Source organism: Eschrichtius robustus, chromosome 18 (assembly GCF_028021215.1).
Source record: "Eschrichtius robustus isolate mEscRob2 chromosome 18, mEscRob2.pri, whole genome shotgun sequence".
Taxonomy (NCBI): Eukaryota; Metazoa; Chordata; class Mammalia; order Artiodactyla; family Eschrichtiidae; genus Eschrichtius; species Eschrichtius robustus.
The window spans coordinates 16,327,614-16,347,786 of NC_090841.1; the positions used below are offsets into that span (position 1 = coordinate 16,327,614).

Here is a 20,173-nt window from a genome sequence, read left to right on the forward strand (position 1 = left end):
GCTGTATAAAAAATAAATAAAATAACTTACCAGTTTTTAAATATGCAATTTGATGAGTTTTGACTACCATTATACATAGTCATTATATAAAGAATATTATCATCACCCCAAAAAGTTTCCTTGGGCCCTTTGTATTCAACCTCCCCCCCCCACCCCACTTTGTGGCCTCTAAGAACCACTGATCTGCTTTCTATCACTATTGTTTTGCCTTTTCTAGAATTTCATGTAAATGAGATCATAGGGTCTGTGGTCCTTTGTATCTGGCTTCTTAAATGTAATGCCATGTTTTTGAGATGCATCCATTGTGAGATAGAAAATATATATTGGTCTCTGCCCCCAGTTCCTGGCACAGAACTCCTGAAACGCTTGTAAATTCCTTAGTGATGAGATCACTAGGAGCACCTCTTGCTCTAATGAGGCAACTCTGGGTGGGCTCCTGGATGGCTCCCGGATGGGGGCTGGTCACTGGAACAGCCAAGTCATGATTAGAAGCTTGGAATTTTCAGCCCCCATCGCCACCCCTAAGATAGGCTGGGACCTGGTACCCTTTACCAGAGTGCCTGCACTTGCACCTGGACAAATGTCTCTTACAGCAACAGAATACAAAGAAACTAAAATAACGGCACGCAGGCCCCAGTTGGGGCAATTATGAACAATAAGATACAAAAAGGCCACAAACCAACCACCATTTCCGAGGTGCCAAGAGCAAAAGCAGGGTACCGGGCATGATCTTTGCACACAGCACAACCAAGGGGGTGGGCGGACCACCTAAGCTATGCCTCATGCCCAACACACCAATCCACCCCTACCCTCACTCCATTTAAGGAACCAGCACGCGCCCCTTCGGGGAGCGAACAAGTGTATCTGTTTGTTGTTTTCTCTCCCTCATGCTGCAGCACAGTCCCAATAAAAGCTCAGCTGAATGTCTCATCTGGCCTCGTTAATTTCTATTGATTAAAGAGTCCAAGGGCCTGGGTCCATAACACCCCCAGTTCTCTAGAGAAGGGAGAGGGGCTAGAAAAAGCGTTAATAATTGCTCACGTCTCCATGAAGAAGCCTCCACAAAATCCCAGTGAGAGGAGGTTTGGAGAGCTTCCAGGCTGGGGAGCACATCCACATCAGGAGGGTGACACACCTCAACTCCACGGCGACACAAGCTCCTGTGCTCGGGACCTTCGCATACTTCACCCTATGGACCACTTCTTCACTTCATCTTCATCACCCTATGGCTGTTCATCCGTATCCTTTATCACATCTTTTAATAAACTGGTAAATGTAAGTTAGTGTTTCTCTAAGTTCTGTGAGCCACCCTAGCAAATTAATTGAACCCAAGGAGGGGGTCACCGGAACCTCCAATCTCTAGTCGGTTCATCAGAAGCACAGGTGATAACCTGGGCTTGTGACTGGCATCTGAAGTGTAGGGGGTGGGGGCAGTCTTGTGGGACTTGGCCTTTAACCTGTAGGAGCTGACACTAACTCTGTAGTGTTAAGAATTGAGTTTAATTATAGGACACCCAGCTGGTGTCACAGGGAAGTGCTTAATGGGGGGGGGGAACCTCCAAATATTTGGTGACCAGAAATGTCAGGAGTGAAATGTTTTGTGTAGAAGTAAAGGATACACACTGGAAAGAAACGGAGTAGAGAAGGACTGTGTTTTTCCCCGCTTAGGAGGGAAAAAATTGAGTTTTTCCATTTTATCCACGTTGTTGTGTTTATCAGTATTTCGTTCCTTTTGATTGCCAAGTAGCGGTCGATTATATGGCTATGTCACAACTGGTTTAACCATTCATCCATTGATGGAGATTTGAGTTATTTTCTGCTTAGGTCTATTATGAATGAAACTGCTATAAACATTCGTGTACATTTGTTTTCCTTTCTCTTGGGCAAATACCCAAGGACAGTAATTGCTGGATCATATGGTAAATGCATGTTAAACTTTATGGGAAACTGCCCAACTGTTTTCTTCAGTAGCTATACACTTTTTGTATTAGTACCAGCAGTGTAGGAGAGTTCCGGTTCCTCGCCAAACCTTGGTAATTCATCATTTTAGTGGGTGCATAGTGAGTGGTATTTCATTATGAGCAGAGATTGAACCCAGACCACAGCAGTGAAAGCCCGGAATCCTAAGCACTAGGCCACCAGGGAACTCCCTCATTGTGATTTTAATTGCATTCTTTTTTTTTTTTTTAATTTTTTGGCCGTGCTGCCTGGCACGTGGGATCTTAGCGCCCCCTGCGTTGGAAGGGTTGAGTCTTTTTATTTTTTTTTAACTTATTTATTTATTTATTTATTTTTGGCTGTGTTGGGTCTTCATTTCTGTGCGAGGGCTTTCCCTAGCTGTGGCAAGCGGGGGCCACTCTTCATCGTGGTGCACGGGCCTCTCACTATCGCAGCCTCTCTTGTCGCGGAGCACAGCCTCCAGATGCACAGGCTCAGTAGTTGTGGCTCACGGGCCTAGTTGCTCCGCGGCATGTGGGATCTTCCCAGACCAGGGCTCGAACCCGTGTCCCCTGCATTGGCAGGCAAATTCTCAACCACTGCGCCACCAGGGAAGCCCCGGAAGGGTTGAGTCTTAACCACTGTACCGGCAGGGAAGTCCCTGCATCTTCCTGATGACCAGTGATGTTAGGCATCTTTCCATGGGCTTGTCTTCAGTTCCTATATCTTCTTTGTGAAGTGCAATTTTCTTGCACATTTTAATAATTTTGTCAGAGTTCTTACGTATTCTAGATAAAAGTCCTTTAAGCAAATGTTTTGCAAATATTTTCTTTAACTCTGTAGCTTATTTTGTAGTTTTCTAAAGAGTCTTTTGAAGAGCAAAAAGTTCTTTAATGAAATCCAGTGTATTGTTTCTTTTTTAGTTCATGTTGTCTCCTGTTTAAGAAATCACTAAGATTTTCTCCTGTGTTTTCTTCTAGAAGTTTTATAGTTTGGGTTCTTTCATTTAGGTCTAGTTCTATTTTGAGGTTTACTTTAGTTTGTTTTGTGGGGTTTTTTTTGTTCAAGGGCTGAGGTAAGGGTCACGGTTAATATTTTGTATGTGGATATCCAGACGCCCCAGCACAATTTGTTGGAAAGATCATTCCTCTCATCCATCAGGTTGTCTTAGAAACTTTGTAGAAAATCAATTGGCCACAGAGGATTGAATATATTTCTGGAATCTCTATTGTATTCCAGTGATTTTTTTTTTTTTTTTTTTTTTTGGTCTTTCCTTACACCAGCACTACAGTGTCTTGATTACTGGGGCTTTATAATATATCTTGAAATCAGGTAGTGTAAGTCCTCCAACTTTTTTGTTTCAAAATTGTTTGCCTCACCAGATCCTAGGCATTTCCATCTGAATTTTAGAATCCAATTGTCAATTTCTATAGAAATGTCTTCTAGGATTTTGACTGAGATGGGAATGAACAGATCAACTTGGAGAGAATGTACATCTTACAATATAGGATCTTCTGATCCATAAGCACATTATATCTCTCCATTTATTTAGGATTTATTTCTTTCCACAATATTTTGTACTTTTGCACAGAATGTTTTGCCGGAACTTCCTAGCTTCCGAACCCAGCAGTTTCTTCCAGTCCCAATCCTACTAAACCTCTTCAGTGGTCAACCCTGGACCATTCCCTCTTTCTTGAGGCTCCCTCCTCCCTGGACTTTGTGTCATCACCCTGTCCTTGTCTTCCTTCTATTCCTTGGACGATCCCACCCTCTCCTCTCACAGGCGCTCTCCCTGTTTCACATGACCACAGGACGAACAACTGAAGCTGATCGTCGATACCCCAGGTGGCCGCAGTTTCGTGGTCGGCTGTGGTTGGCAGAGACCTGTTATGGAAGGAAGTCTTCTTTTTGGATCTTTTAGAAAACGATCTCCCTTCTCTCCAACAATTGTGGGACAATGATATTTTAAAAGTGTCTTTAAACGATACCCGTCTTGGAATGGGTGAGTCTGGAGATTAGAGCACAATTACCAAGTTGGAAAACCTCACCATCTCAGCCTATTGAGATCTTCCACAGTTTCATTTTAGTCGCTTTCTTTTTTTAACCACGCCCACTTTTAAAGATACTGAAATTCACATACCATAAAATTAAGTGAACAGTTCAGTCAGTGGCATTAATACATTCACAGTGTTGTACAACCATCACCTCCACTTAGTTCCAAAACATTTCCATCATTCCAAAGTAAAGCCCCTTACCTGTTAAGTGGTCTCTCCCCATTCCCCTCTAACCCCAGTCCCTGGCAGCCCACAAACTGTGTTATGTCTCTATGGATTTATCTATTCTGTAATTTATTTATTTATTTATTTATTTATTTTGGGCTGCATTGGGTCTTTGTTTCTGCTCACGGGCTTTCTCTAGTTGCAGCGAGCAGGGGCTATTCTTCAGTTGCCGTGTGCGGGCTTCTCATTGTGGTGGCTTCTCTTGTTGCAGACCATGGTCTCTAGGTGCATGGGCTTCAGTAGCTGTGGCACGAGGGCTCAGTAGTTGTGGCGCATGGGCTTAGTTGCTCCACGGCATGTGGGATCTTCCCGGACCAGGGATTGAACCCGTGTCCCCAGCATTGGCAGGAGGATTCTTAACCACTGCACCACCAGGGAAGTCCCTTGAGTCACTTTTTACCTGTTCTGTTTTGTTAAACTGTTCTCCGTTGCTTAATGGGAATCCCTGGTAACCCAACCTGTCTGATGAAACTTTAGTAAATAATCAACAATATTCACAGTAGTATCTAAACAGCAATGATGTCTTAGGGATGGTGATGGGTGCTGTTTGGCTGTTGGTCCTCCCAGAGTTAGCCTTAAGTGTAGGCAAAGTTACACTAAAAATGGGACATTTCATCAAGAAAAGAAAACTACAGAATATCTCAAATTAACTTCCCAAACTAATTTAGCAAGATGCTAGCATAAAATGCTGACAGAAAAAGCAGGGAATGATGGGAAACACTGACCACAGTTGAGAGCCATCTGTGGAGGCCCTCACACATGGGCAGGGAAGATAGAAGTTGCATCTTGTCATCTCTGTCTCCACGTTTAAAACCTGGCTGAAACAGTCCAGCTAAACCTAGCTTCAGTGATCAAGCAAGGCCGAGAAATGGTATGACCCCTGTGCTTAAAACCAGAAAGGCACAGCCCAGAACTCTCCCTCTCTCCCCCTGCACCACCCACAAAACCATCTAGCTCTGAGTTATTTCATTCTGTCTTATCCATTGGGTGTTTGTGAGGGTTTTATGAAGGTAATATTTCTAGATGAGGACTGAAAGATTATGGCAGCACACTTAAACGTACAAACACACAAAATGAATACAACAAATGCTGATTTTTACCTTCACAGGATTATAAAAGAAAGGTCTATCCCCGTTTTAGCCCTTTCTCTTCCTCTCTTTTTCTCATCTGGTAATTGGGTAGCACAGAGGAAAGTAGACCCTAATTTCAGTTCCTCTTTGCAATCTGTGCAAACGTGGACAAATAACTTCTGAGCCTGTCACCTTATCTGTGAAACAGGAGATGATAACTTCCCACTTCAGAGCTGTGATGCCGCCATGAAGTAATATTTGTGAAAAGTAAATACACATGCTCTAGGTACAGTAGTGGGTGCTTATAATCCTCCTCCTCCCTGAACACGCCAAACAGCACTTTTCTCCTCTGCCTTCCTCAATGCACTGTGAGCGTCTACAAGACGAGAGCTATCTGCTACAGGGCAGGGACTTAGCTGTCCGACTCCTCCCAAGTTGCCAAATCCAGGACAAGAGCGCTGTTTAGGTTTGAAAACCTGGGGATTCAGTCCCGAGACGTCCTAACTGAACTAGGCAGCCGCAAGCCCCGCCCCTGCAGACACAGGCCAGGCCCCGCCCCTCTTCGCCATTGGCCCATTCAATTCACGCCGGGCACCAATGGGCGGAGGCGGCGATCGCGCAATCTAAGGCCGAGCCCAGGGCGCAGTGGGGCAGTGTGCGGCCGCGCCGGCTTGAGGGAGACTGTGGCGGTCGAGCTGGAGACGCGTCCCCCTGCCCGGAACTGCGATGAGCACCCCAGCCGTGCCCCAGGACCTGCAGCTGCCCCCGAGTCAGAGGGCCCAGTCCGCGTTCAGAGGTGAGGGCCGCAGTGCCGGGAGCGCCCGGGGCGGCCGCGGGGGGATGGCTCGGGCAGGGCCATCAGGGCCTTGGGTTCGCAGACCAGTTTCCGCCCAGTCCGGTTGTGCGAGAAGTCTGGACAGGGCGCTCGGCCTCTCGTGGCCGCATTCTCGGCGTTTGTGAAATGGACAATCGGAGTGGTGCCCGCTCCGTGGTGTTAGTGTGCGGGTTGAACGCGTCGCGTGCGGTCGCGACCCACTGGCGGCGGCGACGGGCTTCGGTGAGAGGATCCGTTTAGCTAGGGGGTGGGGTGGGGTGTGCGGGGTTCCGGCAGGGACCCGCCTTGGGGACCCGGGCCCGCGGGGGCGGGGCCGCGTTAGTGCTGGGAGCTGACTGCGCCTGCGCAGGGCGCTCCCGCCTCCTAAGTCGGGAGTTAATTTCTGGAGGGACGGGAGTGCTCAACTGATGCTTCAGATTTAACACATGTCGCCTTCGACCTTATAGAAATCTAGGGTTAGCCGCGTCTTCAGAAATAATAGATATTTCTTGTCCTACACGTGGGAAAACAGGAAAGAAATTCTCACCCAATTCTGGTAAATTAGAACTTGGAGTCTGGTGTCTCATCTCTACCATTTAGCTTCTTAAAACTTGGCTTTCAGGAGCTGTATGTTGAAAATGATGTTCTCCAGACTTTTCACTTTCAGACAGTAGAGAATGTGATTCTTGTACAGAGTGGTTATGCGGACCAGTTATAGTAACAGTAATTTCAAAATGTGATTATTTCTCAAAGGCAGTACTGAACCGGGAAATTCTCTGTTATACATAAGATGTAATCTCAAGTAGAACATTTTTCGAAGTTAAATCTTCATTTAGTCAATATTTTATTTGATGTCGTTATTGCAGCTGATGTTGACCTGTAGCTCTTTTGTTATTTAGAGCAAAGAAGACAAAAACTCAAGGAGCATCTGTTAAAAAGAAAAACTTTTTTTGCATACAAACAGGAAAATCAGATATTATCCAGGTGAGGTCAAACTTTTTTCACTTCACATCTGTCAAATTATATCACAGCTATCCAGTAAAGATGTAATGTGAGCCACACATGTAATTTAAAATTTTCTAGTAGCCCCATTTTTAAAGTTTTGTTTTTTAAAGATGAAATGAATTTTAATAACATTTTATTTAATCCAGTATTTTAATTTGTATTTCTTTATATTAGGTACTCTACTTATTGATATATTTTGTCTTGATGAATGCTTCATACCCTTCTCCAGGGTGGAAAATACTCAGATTCTGCTATGTTTAGGAGATAGAGCTGGCAGGACTTGGTGATGGATTAGATATGGGATGTAAAAGAAAAAATAGAGTTGAAGATGATCCTGAATGTTCCAGGGTAAAGGAGGCTAAAGAGATATGACAACTAAATTCAATACCTGACCCTTGTACTGTATTTAATAGTGGAAGGGGAAATACTATAAAGGACATTATTAGGTCAGTTTTCAACTATGAACAATAGATTACAATAGTTAATCAAGGTAAATTTATGAATTTGATAACTGTTCTGTGGTTATGTAAGAGAAAATTCCTATTTTTAGGAAATAAACATTTAAGTATTTAAGGGTAAAGAGGCATCATGTATGTAACTTAACTTGAATGGTTCAGATAAAAAGTTGTGTATACTCCACACATAGACATGTTCAGAAAGAGTGCAAATGATAATGCAAATGGGATAAAATGTTAACAATAGGCAAATCTGGATAAAGAGTTTGAATTATTTATAATTTTGCAACTTTATATAAGTTTGGCATTGTTTCCAAATAAAAATTTCTTTAAATTTTTTTACTTTACATTAATTAGTTGCTTTTCTTTAGAATAAACATTTTCTTTCACAAATCCCTATTTTTTGTTTAAGACAAAAGATGATCCTAGGCTTTTGATTTGAATAACTGAGTAGATATCGATACCATATATTGAGATGGGAAGCCTGAGGGAGGGGTGGGAGAATCCAGACTTCTGTTCTGACCAAGTTATGTTTGAGGCAGCAATAAGACATCTAAGTGGAGATGCCAAATAGTGATGTGTCTGAAGTTCAGGGGTGAGAATGGGACTACAGATATAAACTTGGGAGTTGTCAGTGTGTAGATGGTATTTATTTAAAACCTTGGGGTGGAATGAGATTACTAGAGAGAAAGCTAAGAGAACATTAATTCACATAAGACAGTGACTCTCAACTACTTATTTAAATAAGGAATCCAACTGGGTCGTGGGGTTTAGAGTACTCTTATACACAATGGGAAGAAAAGAACATTCTAAACTCAACTATACAGAAATCAAATTTTGTTGACTCTAAAATGTACATTTTGTTCACATTTTTACGTCTCTGAACTTGAAATCTGCCTTAGAATCCAAGGCATATCCAACTGACCCTTTTTTTTCCTTCGTTCATGGAATACAAAATCACTTGCTAAGAGATTCTCACAGCCTGTACTAACCTATACTGTAGCCTGTACTAGCCTATATCTGTAAAAAAGGAGTTTAAGCTTAATTCTTGAAGAAGCTTTTGCTTTGTATATATATATTCTAAATGCAATGCTATTTAGAAACTAAAATCCACATTAATTAATAAATTAAGTTGTGAGTGTGTGTGGAAATTTTTGAATTTCTTTTGGGAGAGCTATTTAAAAAATTTTTTTCAATGTTAAGTCTGGTACTAAGTTCTTAAAACTAACCAAGGAAAGTGTTGCTTAATAAAGATTTTTGAAGACTTGTTTGAATGACTAGAGAATGGTTTAGGATGAGATTATGGGGGGAGGGTATTAAGGCTTGTAAGAAAATACCTTTAAATTCCTCAGCCGTCTTGTTTACACTATTAAATCACCCTATAGTAAAGAAGAGTTTTGCTTAGGACAAATAAATCTCAGCTCAGTTCTTGCCTCAGTTTAAAACTGCAAAGTCAGATAATTGTTATATCCTCCCATACCTCCCCCAGAAAAGGAAACTTCCTTGGTACGGATTTTTTTGTTTTTTTTTTTTAAGTGGTAGAGACCAGAGAGTGAAGACATCTGGAGGCCAGATCCAAGAAGAGACAAAAGTTCTGGAACTTAAGGCAAAAATGGTAAGATACGGAATAGCCCTCCTAAATGTTCCCTTTCTCCTCATTCCTAAAGAAGGTTTTTTCCTAAACTCTTTCTGAAAGATTTGTCTTTAACTGATTTGTCTTTAACTCTTTTAGGCTGATAAAAGAGAATGTCGGTGGACCTACTGGGATCAAGAATAATATAACAATGGAAAAAAACTGTATTCCTTTAAAACCTTCTAATGAATTAACCAATTCAACTACAGCAGTTGATACACCTAATTTTGAGGATAATAATCAAACTCTGCCATTGTTACCAATTAAAGATGACCCCCAAAGTCAACATATGACGTTAAGCCAAGCATTTCACCTTAAAAACAACAGTAAAAAGAAACAAATGACTACAGAAAAACCAAAGCAAGATGCTAACATGCCCAAGAAACCTGTGCTTGGATCTTATCGTGGCCAAATTGTTCAGTCTAAGATTAATTCCTTTAGAAAACCTCTACAAGTCAAAGATGAGAGTTCTGCAACAACGAAGAAACTTTCAGCCACTGTCTCTAAAGCCACAAAGTCTCAGCCTGTACACGCCAGCAGTGTAACAGTGAAAAGTGATAGAGCCTCACATATGACGACTGCCACTAAATTTGTGAGCACTACATCTCAGAGCAGTCAACTTGTGCGACCTTCTATTAGAAGTCACCACAGTAATAACCAGGACACCATGAAACAAGGCATCAGTAGGACGTCTGCCAGTGTTACAGTTCGGAAAGGGCCTCGAGAGAAAGAATTATTACAGTTAAATACAGTTTCGTCTATTATCAAAACCAGTTCTTCTCAGGACATAAAAAGAAATAAGACACTATCAAGAAGCATGACATCTGAAATGGTAGCCAGGCCTGCTTCGTCTTCTAATACTAAACTGATAGAAAAGTCAAAAAGCATTGACCAGCGCAGACATACCATGGTGAAAGCAGCTATTGATAGTAGATGGACTCAGCCCAGAGAAACTGCGGAGGAGAGAAAGTAAGTAGATGTAATTTTGTTAGCTTCATTTTCAGTAGGGTACCATTTGTGAATTTGGCTTATCATTTCCTTGACTGTATTAGAGCTTTTTGTACATGGATTCTCTTCAGTCATATGCAGATCAATTTAAGCAAATTTATGTTGTGGAACAGTATGTCCTAAGTTATTGTGTTTGACTGTGTTTAATTAGGTTGTTTTATGTAATCTAGGTTAAAATGCTTAAGAAAATTGAGAAATATTTTATAACCTCTCCATTTAAAAATGCATTCTTGGGGTCTTTGTGAGCATATCATTAACATTGATAGGTTCTGTATTTCTTTTTCTTCAAGCTGGTGAACTATGTATATGCCACTAGGGTAGAATTACTTAAAGACCTGAAATATTTTTTTAACTTTCACGCTATTTGACAGAATTCTGTTATCAGTATCACAGTAATGTTTATATGCTGCTTCTAACTGTAGGGCTCGTCTGAGTGAGTGGAAAGCTGGCAAAGGAAGAGTAATGAAAAGGCCTCCAAGCTCAGTGGTTACCCAGCCTGAGCCCGAAGCACAAAATGAAAAACCAGTTGGATCCTTCTGGACTACCATGGCAGAAGAAGATGAACAACGATTGTTTACTGAAAAAGTAAACAAGACATTTTCTGAATGCCTAAACCTGATTAATGAGGTAGAGTCTTTACCTTATGTTTGTGTAGTAGTTTATAGTTTGCAAATTAACCTCCATCAACATTATCTCATTAAATTATACTGTCAATCTTTTTTTACCAATTACTGTGTGAGCAGTGTTATGGAGACTTACTGTTAATTATGAGATTGTTTCTCTTTAGCCTTTAATGGACTACATTCTCACTGAGTTCATATAAATATATCAAATGGATACTTAGATTTTTTTCAGTTGAGTTGTAAATATTGTATTCCTCTAAGGTGTTACCATAGAGTGGGCTGGGGGTGGATATTCACTCTGATATTTTTGTTTTTACATTCATTCAATATATTTACAATTTTTTTTTTCAACTCATTCCCATACTTTATCAAAGACTAGCAACACGAATTATTATCACAGATTAAATTTAACTAAAATAGTTGCAAACAAAATCCCATTAATCTAAACCAACATCATCATGGCCTTGAACTGTAGAATTTTATGATTTGGACCAGAATTCCTACGTGTATGGTAATCAACTTCAGAGTGTTTTTTTTTAATTTCCTGACTTCTCCTTAATTTTTAAAAAAATATATACGTGTATATTTTAATATGTATAAAAAATCATCTTAATATATTGTTTAACTGTCACTTATAGTTGTGAATTTCTTTTTATACATCTTTATTGGAGTATAATTGCTTCACAATGTTGTGTTAGTTTCTGCCGTACAACAAAGTGAATCAGCTATATGCACACACATATCCCCATATCCCCTCCTTCTTGAGCCTCCCTCCCACCCTCCCTATCCCACCCCTCTAGGTGGTCACAAAGCTTCGAGCTGATCTCCCTGTCACTCACTAGTATCTAAGATCCATAGCAAGACTGAACATATAGAGTGTGATTTCAAACCTTTCTCTAGTCTTCATGAGCATCTTTCAACTTTTTGTGGTTCTGACAACCAGTGAAAATTATAGTCAGGGAAACTGATTCTCTTCTTATTTCTGCTCTGCTGGGGTTTTTTTATTGATACTATGGAATTTTTCTGCCCTACTACTTAACTATATATAGCTCTTAATTACATAAACCGTTACAGATTCATTTTAATCTTACTATCAAAACTTTTTGACAAAGATAATTGAAGAAAAATCTTGCAAGCTATTCTCATAAGCATTTGGTAGATGCAAAAATTCTAAATAAAGTATTAACAAATAGAATCTCATAATATATGAGAGGATAAACATCAAGATCAAGTAGAGTTTTAGTCTTTTTTTACTAATATTTTTCTCAACTAGTATTTCTTTTTTCTTCTGTCTCTGACTTTTGACTAATATGCTTCTTGCTAGCCATTCAGAACAAGTCTGGAGTAAGGAGTATAATGGTGAATATTTTATGAATAATTTTCTACCAACCTTTTCTCTCTTTATCACTGACCTTGATTACAGTAAGTTTACTTAATTGTTCATAGTTTGTAGGCTAAATGACATCACTCAACTTTATTTCTTGCTATTTTAGGGATGTCCAAAACAAGAAGTATTGGTTACACTGGATGACCTGGTTAAAAATATTCCAGATGCCAAAAAACTTGTTAAATATTGGATATGCCTTGCACGTGTTGAACCACTTACGAGTCCTATTGAAAATATTATCGCAATCTATGAGAAGGCCATTCTGGCAGGAGCTCAGGTGAGATTAAAACTCACTGGTCTTTATTATTACAGTGTAAATAACTCAGAATTATTTTGGAACACATCACCGCATAACTTGATAAAATTGTGGTTATATATGTGGCAGTGATGAATGTTTAAAGGCCACAAGGATTGCATATTATAAAGGCTGTTGCTCAACCTTCTAAAACTTGCTCACGTACTAGGGATAATCAGACCTTAGAAAATGGATATAAGCTGAAATGTGTATTTCATGAAACGTGCTGTGAGAAATATTTTAGCACAGCATATCGTTTTGCACATTCTCTAGTTGAGAAATCTAGGAAACTGAATTTTCAATATTAAAATGTATTTATTGACTAGAAAGCAAATGGAATTAAATTAACTTTTAAAATGTTAGTAAGTTCTGATGGCTTTGTGAGAGAATTCTCTTTCACTTTAGGAGTATATCTTTATGGACTCACATTTATATGCCATATGTTTGGTCCAGAAAATGGCAATAAACTAATATCTCTGACATTACCACCATAGTGGTTTGATATTATACCTGTCACCTCTTCCTTGTGTGCTGCTACCAAAAAAACCCTGGGTGTAGAAAAAAATGGTATCTTGAGGTTTTTTTGACTTGATTGGTTTTGTTGTCTTTATGGGCAGATATTCCTGAAATGTATTTCCTTCTGACCAAGTTTCTCAGAAACGCATTCTTGGAAATTGTTTACAAAGAGAGTTTTTTTAAAAACTTTTTTAGCCTTTTCTTAAGAAAGGTCTATATCCTTTAGTATCAGCAAAACCAGCAAATGCTATTTGATCTTTCACCTGAATCAAAAATCAAATATTCAGCAGATATTCTCTCTATGGCTATTATGTGTAAAACACTTTGCTGAAGGGTAATTGTATTTCACCGAATCTCACCTGGAAGAGAATGTTAGGTCCCTACTACATTGAACCAGAAGGGACGTTACTTACAGCAGCTTGTGACAGTATAGCTAGGATGCAAAACTAGAGCCAGGTGTCCACAGAGAAAGCAGTAGTGTAAAGAGAAAGATGTGAGACCAGAGCAGAAATTGGAAAACAGGGATCAAAATTAGCCAAGAAAATTAAAAGCCAGATGGGTGAGTAGTTCAGGACTAAGTTCTAGAATTAAGAATATGAGCCTGAGCTTCTCTTCTGTATAATATTTTGAATATATTGCATTAGCAGGCATCATGGTTCAAAGGAACATAGTAAGTACTTATAATATCTGACATATAATGGATGCTTTACTAAACTGTTAAATTTTTGAATAAGTGAAATATTAGGCTGATGAACCTTGAACTCTTCAGAAATGCATTTAATAGCATGTGAAACAAAAATATAACCATGGACTTAGCTATAGGGGAAAAGGAATAAACTAATATAAATTTAGAGAAACAATATAATCAGCTCTTTGATAGATATTAATAGTCTTAATTTGCTATTTGTTCATTCATTTTGTTCCTATCAGGCAAGCATGTTTACCATAGGCTTAAGAAAAATTATGGGGAAGTTTTTTAAACTGATGAAATTCTCTCCCTTAAGTTCATTTTTATTTGGAAAAGACAGTCATTTTTTTCAATTTGAGTGGCAAAATAAGTGTTCTGAGAAAAATGGTCCAAGAACCATTGCTTTGTTATAAAATATGAAATTTAATCACTGGTTTTAATATTTTCAACTTGGACAACCTTAGTTAATGTCTGAGAATATAAAACTTATATGGGTCTGCTTTCTTCATTAAAAAAAATTAAGCCTATTGAAGAGATGCGGCATGCAATTGTTGACATTCTGACAATGAAGAGTCAAGAAAAAGTTAAATTTGGTAAGTTAGTTTCTTTTGTTTTCTTCAAGTGAATTGTGATTTAATTATATTTATTTGCTGAATTATTTTTCTTTTATCTTTTTAAACTTTTGAAATATTTAAGTTGTTTCTTTCCTCATACTTCTGTTGACATACCTCTGAAATTCATTGGCTTTACGTAGTATAAATAATTTTTAATTAGGAGGTCTGGTTTGAAACCCAAATTTGTTATCATGTGTCTGTGAAAGTTACCTCACCTTTCTAGGCCTTAATTTCCTGTCTTAAAAATGAGGCAGTTTGACTAGATGATCTATAAGACTTTTTGGTTCAACAGAGAATATTTCTATTTATGTTTGCTGTTATTATGCCCCAGTGGAACATACAGATGTACATGCTCTGATCTTACTGGCTATATTTAATAAAGGAGCTTAAGAGGGAATGGTCAGGGAGACAGGAGGAAAAACCAGGAAAGACTAGTATACCACAAACCAAAGGAACAGAAAGGTTTAAGAATAGCCCAAACCATTGAAATGGGTGAAGGGCGTCAAAAGATACAAATTACCAGTTATAAAATAATAAGTCCTGGGGATACAAAGTACAGCATGGTGACTGTAGATAATAACACTGTATTGCATATTTGAAAGTTGCTGAGAGAGTAGATCTTAAAAGTCCTCATCACAAGAAAAAAAATGTGTAACTATGTATGGGGACAGATGTTTTCATTTCACAATATGTTCTGGTCATCATTTCATGATACATACAAATATCAAATCATGTTGTACACTTGAAACTAATATAATGTTGTATGTCATTTATACCTCAATTAAAAAAAATTTTTTTTTTAAAGTATAACCCAATCCTGTGTCTTTGTGCTAAAGACAGCAAAGTAGAAATAAGAATTTTATAGAACCTTCTTCCTCATAATTCTCGCTGGCTCTAGAGATATTTAGAAAGAGAAAACCAGCATTTAAACCTGATTCAGTTATTCTACCTTTTTTTTCCCTTAATAGAATCATACTAGTTAGTAGAATCTTTCCAGCTGGTAGAATATTTATCTTTAGATGGAAAAAGAAATGCTATCCATAAACTCTTGGCTTTCGAAATGTATAATTATAAATTCTAGGTATAAAATCCATTTTACAAATTAAAATTATTTGTAAACAGCAAGAAAACATCTTTGGGAAGTATAAGACAAATAATAAGAGAGAGAAGCACCACTTGGGTATCTCTCAGATTCCTCAATCCCACAAATCCAAACTTTACTACATCATTTTTCCCTAAACCTTTTCCTTAGTTTGGTTCCCTATCTCAGTGACCGACACTGTCGAGTTCTCCAAGCCAGAAATCTTGGGGTTATATTTCACTCCTTCTCTCTTTCCCCACTTTCCCACCCCTGTTTCCTAGCCAATCAAATTCAGTTTAACTTCCTAAGCATCTCTTAAAATCCGTCCACTTCTCTCCATCCTTACTCTCATTGCTATAGTCATGATCACTGACAGCTCTTACGTGGGCTACAGCAATGGTTTCCTTAGTTTCCTGCTTCTCTGCTCTGGCTCCAATCTGTTCTCAAGACTGCAACCAAAATGCCCCGTCACTTATCTGCTTAGATTCCTGATACCCAGCCTCTCTTGTCACTCCCTCTCCTCCATATCCCTGATTTCTTTCTTTACTTTTTTTTTATTTCCTAGAAGGGGCTGTACTATCTCTCTTGCCTCTGGGTCTCTTCAAGCCAGTCTTCTACTTTTAACTAATTCCTATTTATCCTTTAGACGACAGTTCACCTGTCACTTCCTTGAGGTAGCCTTCCCTGATGTCCACCTTTCCTCTCAACCCAACTAGATGACATGCCCTGTTTTGTGCTCGCTGGTTTTCTCTGTGCAGTATTTTATGCACTTGATTGCTTGTTTGTTTGTCTTGTCTTTCAAACTCTGAACTCTGTTGTCAAGGACTGGGTCTGATCTTCCTCGCCACTGCAGCCCCAGTACTACTGCAAAAATATTTGTTGAATTAATGAATCGATATTCCCTCTCTCCTCACTTCAACTTACCCTCACTAAACCACATTCACTTTATCATGTAACTAAAATCATCACTTAGTAAAAATCTGTATCAATTTAAAAAAAGGAAAAAAACCTAATAATTTCCTAATAATCAAATCTAAAGGTCTTTTCGGCTCAATGGATTTACCAGGATGTCTCACAAGTATTTCACATCTAACATGTTTTACTTGGAACTCCTTGTCTTCCCTCACTGCTTCCTCATACCACCATCTCTTCCTCCCAAGAAAGAAAAAAAAAAAGAAAGAAAAAATCCTCCTTTGTCATTAAAGACTCTGAAGCAAGAAATTTTAGAAGGAATGCCCCTAACACACATCCACACTCATTCAGACCTTCATATGCATTAATTTGTTAAGTCCTGACTCAGGAATAACACTGAACTTGGGCCCTTCCTTCTCACTGCCCACCTCTACCACCTTGCTCAGGCTGTGATAACAGCTTTGTCTTCTTACCATCACAGATCATTACCTTTTTTTAAAATTTTTTTTTTGGTTGCACCGCACAGCATGTGGCATCTTAGTTCCCTGACTAAGGATCAAACCCGTGCCCCTGCCGTGGAAGCACGGGAGTCTTAACTGCTGGACCACCAGGGAAGTCCCACAAATCATTCCCTGCCATTCTAAACCGTTCTGTGTAGTGACCAAATCTAATTGTATCTGTCTCTCCAGTGAATTTTTTTAACCGAAACTTCCTACCTGTCTGAACCCGTCACCTCCTTCCCGCATTTCCACCTTGCTCCTTACCCTATGTTCTAAGCACACTGGCCCTTTAATGTTTAATGTCTTAATGGATCATTTTCTTTTAAGCTTCATCCCAAAATTGTCTTCCTTTGTCTTGTACTCATTTTTCAAGATCCTGCCTAAACGTCATTTGTGAAGCCTTCCCTTGCCATCTCCCCGTCCCTCAAGCAAAGTCAGTTATTTCTTTTTATGGGTTCCCATAACCTTTTGTTTTTACCTCAATTAAAGCATTTTCCTCATTTTATAACTATTTTAAGGCATGTCTCTTCCACAGAATGTGCTTTTTAAAGGATGGGGATGATTTCCTTCTTATATTTGTATCTATAATCCCTGACACATAGGAGATAGTAAATATTTGTTAAATAATTGTTAGCAGTATTTGCTTAGAAAAACTAATGGTTAGGAGATGGCAGTTTGGTTCTTTTATTTTGAAAATCTGGCCAACTGTAAATAACTTTGTCTTCTGATTTTGTTCTTTAAATTTGACCAAAAGCTTAATCTATAAATCTGTTTCTATAGGAGAAAATATTGAGGAGCCTTGTGCAACCAAGGAACAAATCCAAGAAGCCACCATTGACGATATAAGTGTTAATCTGGGGTCAGAAAAACCGGAAATAGAAAATAAGCATCCTAGAAATGTGGTATTTCAAGGTTGTGAAAAAGAGCAAGATGACAAAACAAAAGATCCAACCAGTGATGTTAAAACCCCCAATACAGAAACTAGGGCGGGTTGCTTAATTAAATACAATGTGTCTACTACTCCATACTTGCAAAGGTAAACTTTTAAAATGTAATGTGCTCTGATTTGTTTTTATGCTTAGGATAATGCATGTGGTATTTTAAAATCTTTAAGATAGCTTCCGATGAGAACTATTTGTTAATAGAAAGGTTTGAAACAAACAGAATGTGATTGGAACATTTTGCCTTTTAAATACTGTATGTGCTTTGCTTTTCCCTAAATATTGCCATTTTAAAAAAGAAAAACTTTTACATCATTTTACTTTTATCTCTGTGTATTATTAGTAACAGTGGGTTTTGGAATTGAGCGATTAGCCAATTCTATAGATATTCAAGTATCCTACTGTGTACAAGTTGTAACAACAGAGAAATGAGTAAGTTCCTTACTTATTGCAGGACCTCTTTCTGTAGGACAAGCAGTCACGTGGTTGTAACATACAAGTTATAGTATGATAAACAGCATAAAAGTGCAAAGTGAAAATGTTAACGTGTTTTTTAACTCTGGGAATAATTTTGTGGTTTTTTTAGTGTGAAAAAGAAGATGCAGTTTGATGAAACAAATTCTGCATTTAAAGAGCTAAAGTTTCTCACACCAGTTAGACGTTCTCGACGTCTTCAAGAGAAGACTTCAAAATTGCCAGATATGTTAAAAGACCATTATCCTTGTGTGTCTTCATTGGAGCAGTTAACAGAGTTGGGAAGTGAAACTGACGCTTTTGTGTGCCGCCCCAATGCAGCCCTGTGCCGCCTGTACTTGGAGGCTGACACGACAGAAGAGAAGTGAAGCTCTGATAGGAGTGGGTTGTATTATTCTGAGGGTGTTTGGTTGGTTGGTTTGTTGTGGCTTTGCATGTCCCTTAGGTCAAGAGTCGCCAAGTACCTAAGTATTCACGGCAGTCAGCGCTCCTAGTAATGTCCACTCTATAGCAGGTGTTGCCTTCTGTGTGTCGGAAAGCTAATCCTACCTTGTCGATCTCAATAGACTGACTTTTCCTCTAAGACAGGTAAATTTTGTGAAGACAGAGTTAGCTTGCTTTGTCACCCAATTCTGGTAGCCCAGACTGCTGTGGTCTCCTGTGTCCCTGGGACCCTGCCCCTGGTTCTTCATTGTCACTCTCCAGCAATGCCAGTGAGTCTGCATCTGTGGTCTCTTGGCCTCTTTTTTTATTGTAGCCGAGGTCTCCAAGAGGGACAGTTAACTAAATACTCCATTTCTAAGAGAAGATACTTTGTAGGAAGAAAGAAAATGTGTCAAACCTAGTGGGCATTCAGAACTTTAAATCTGAGTTCCTTTCTTTAGTTCCTTTTCTGACTTGACTATCCAAAATGTTAAAAATTTTAACTTCCATCACTTCTTTTGATATAGTTTATAGACTAATAGAAGGCAGTTAGAGAAGGAATAGATAATATTTCATAAATGTCATCCTAGTTTAGGTAGTATTTCTAAAATAACTAATACTTAAAATTGATTTCTTCCTTGTAATATAAAAACTTCATCATGTCTCCTAAAACATGATAGTCATACACAGTAAGTAGGTCTCTGCTCCCCACACATAAATACCACCAGTAAAATTGTTTGGTAAGTCTCTGAACTAATACTTAAATGGCATACATCCTTCACCAACTCTACAGTTTCAAGTAAGGATTTAGTCATTGTAAAAGGTTAGATAGTTTTAAAACTGCGTAATATGAATGTGGTTGAAAATCACATACTTATTCTTATGTATGTTCATTAATTCCATTTGTATAGTAGTGCCAGTCTTTGTTCTATTTATTGTCTTGTGTTCTAGAGAGAAGGGTTTTTATTCCTTTTAAGCTGTGTACCTAATATGTATACAATAAATGAAAACATCTATATAACGATATTGCAATGACATTTCTTTCAGCAAATATAAAATGCAATTTAACCACGGTGAATAAATTTGAACCTTGCCTTTGAAATACATTATAGTGGGATTGGACTTTAGGTTTTTCAACACTTAAAGTAAGTGTGTGCTTAATGGTGTATTTCCTTTTGAAAAATTATCAATCTACTTATCTAAAAATTAAAAAGCTAGTTCTTTAGTTTTTTTCATCCTTTGTATGAATGGCGCAAAATATGCCATTTTGAAATAAACTTCAAGCTGGCATATACTCTCAGCTTTGTAATATCCATACCATATGGTTCATTAGGCCATATAACATAGCTTGAAATATCTCAGTGAAAGCTTGAGATAAACTGTTCTGTTTGGATAGGTTTCATACAGTGTTGGTTTTTTTTTTTTCCTCTTCAAAGGAGAGAAAATCTATCTAAATCGTCATAGTTCTAACACTTACAGACTAGTTGTAACTCCTTTCCAGACGCTTAAGAACAGTT

At 38.6% G+C, this 20,173-nt stretch overlaps 1 protein-coding gene across 1 annotated transcript; it reads left to right on the plus strand.

Moving 5' to 3' along the window:
• Positions 1–5,926: 5,926 nt before the first annotated feature.
• CKAP2 (cytoskeleton associated protein 2) lies at positions 5,927–19,667 on the plus strand. Its single transcript, XM_068526850.1, is given in 10 exon segments — positions 5,927–6,083; positions 7,001–7,085; positions 9,098–9,176; positions 9,294–9,299; positions 9,301–10,163; positions 10,625–10,829; positions 12,319–12,489; positions 14,235–14,304; positions 17,599–17,854; positions 18,346–19,667. Coding segments are annotated over 10 exon segments (2,061 nt in total). The 5' UTR covers positions 5,927–6,013; the 3' UTR covers positions 18,602–19,667.
• Positions 19,668–20,173: the final 506 nt, after the last annotated feature.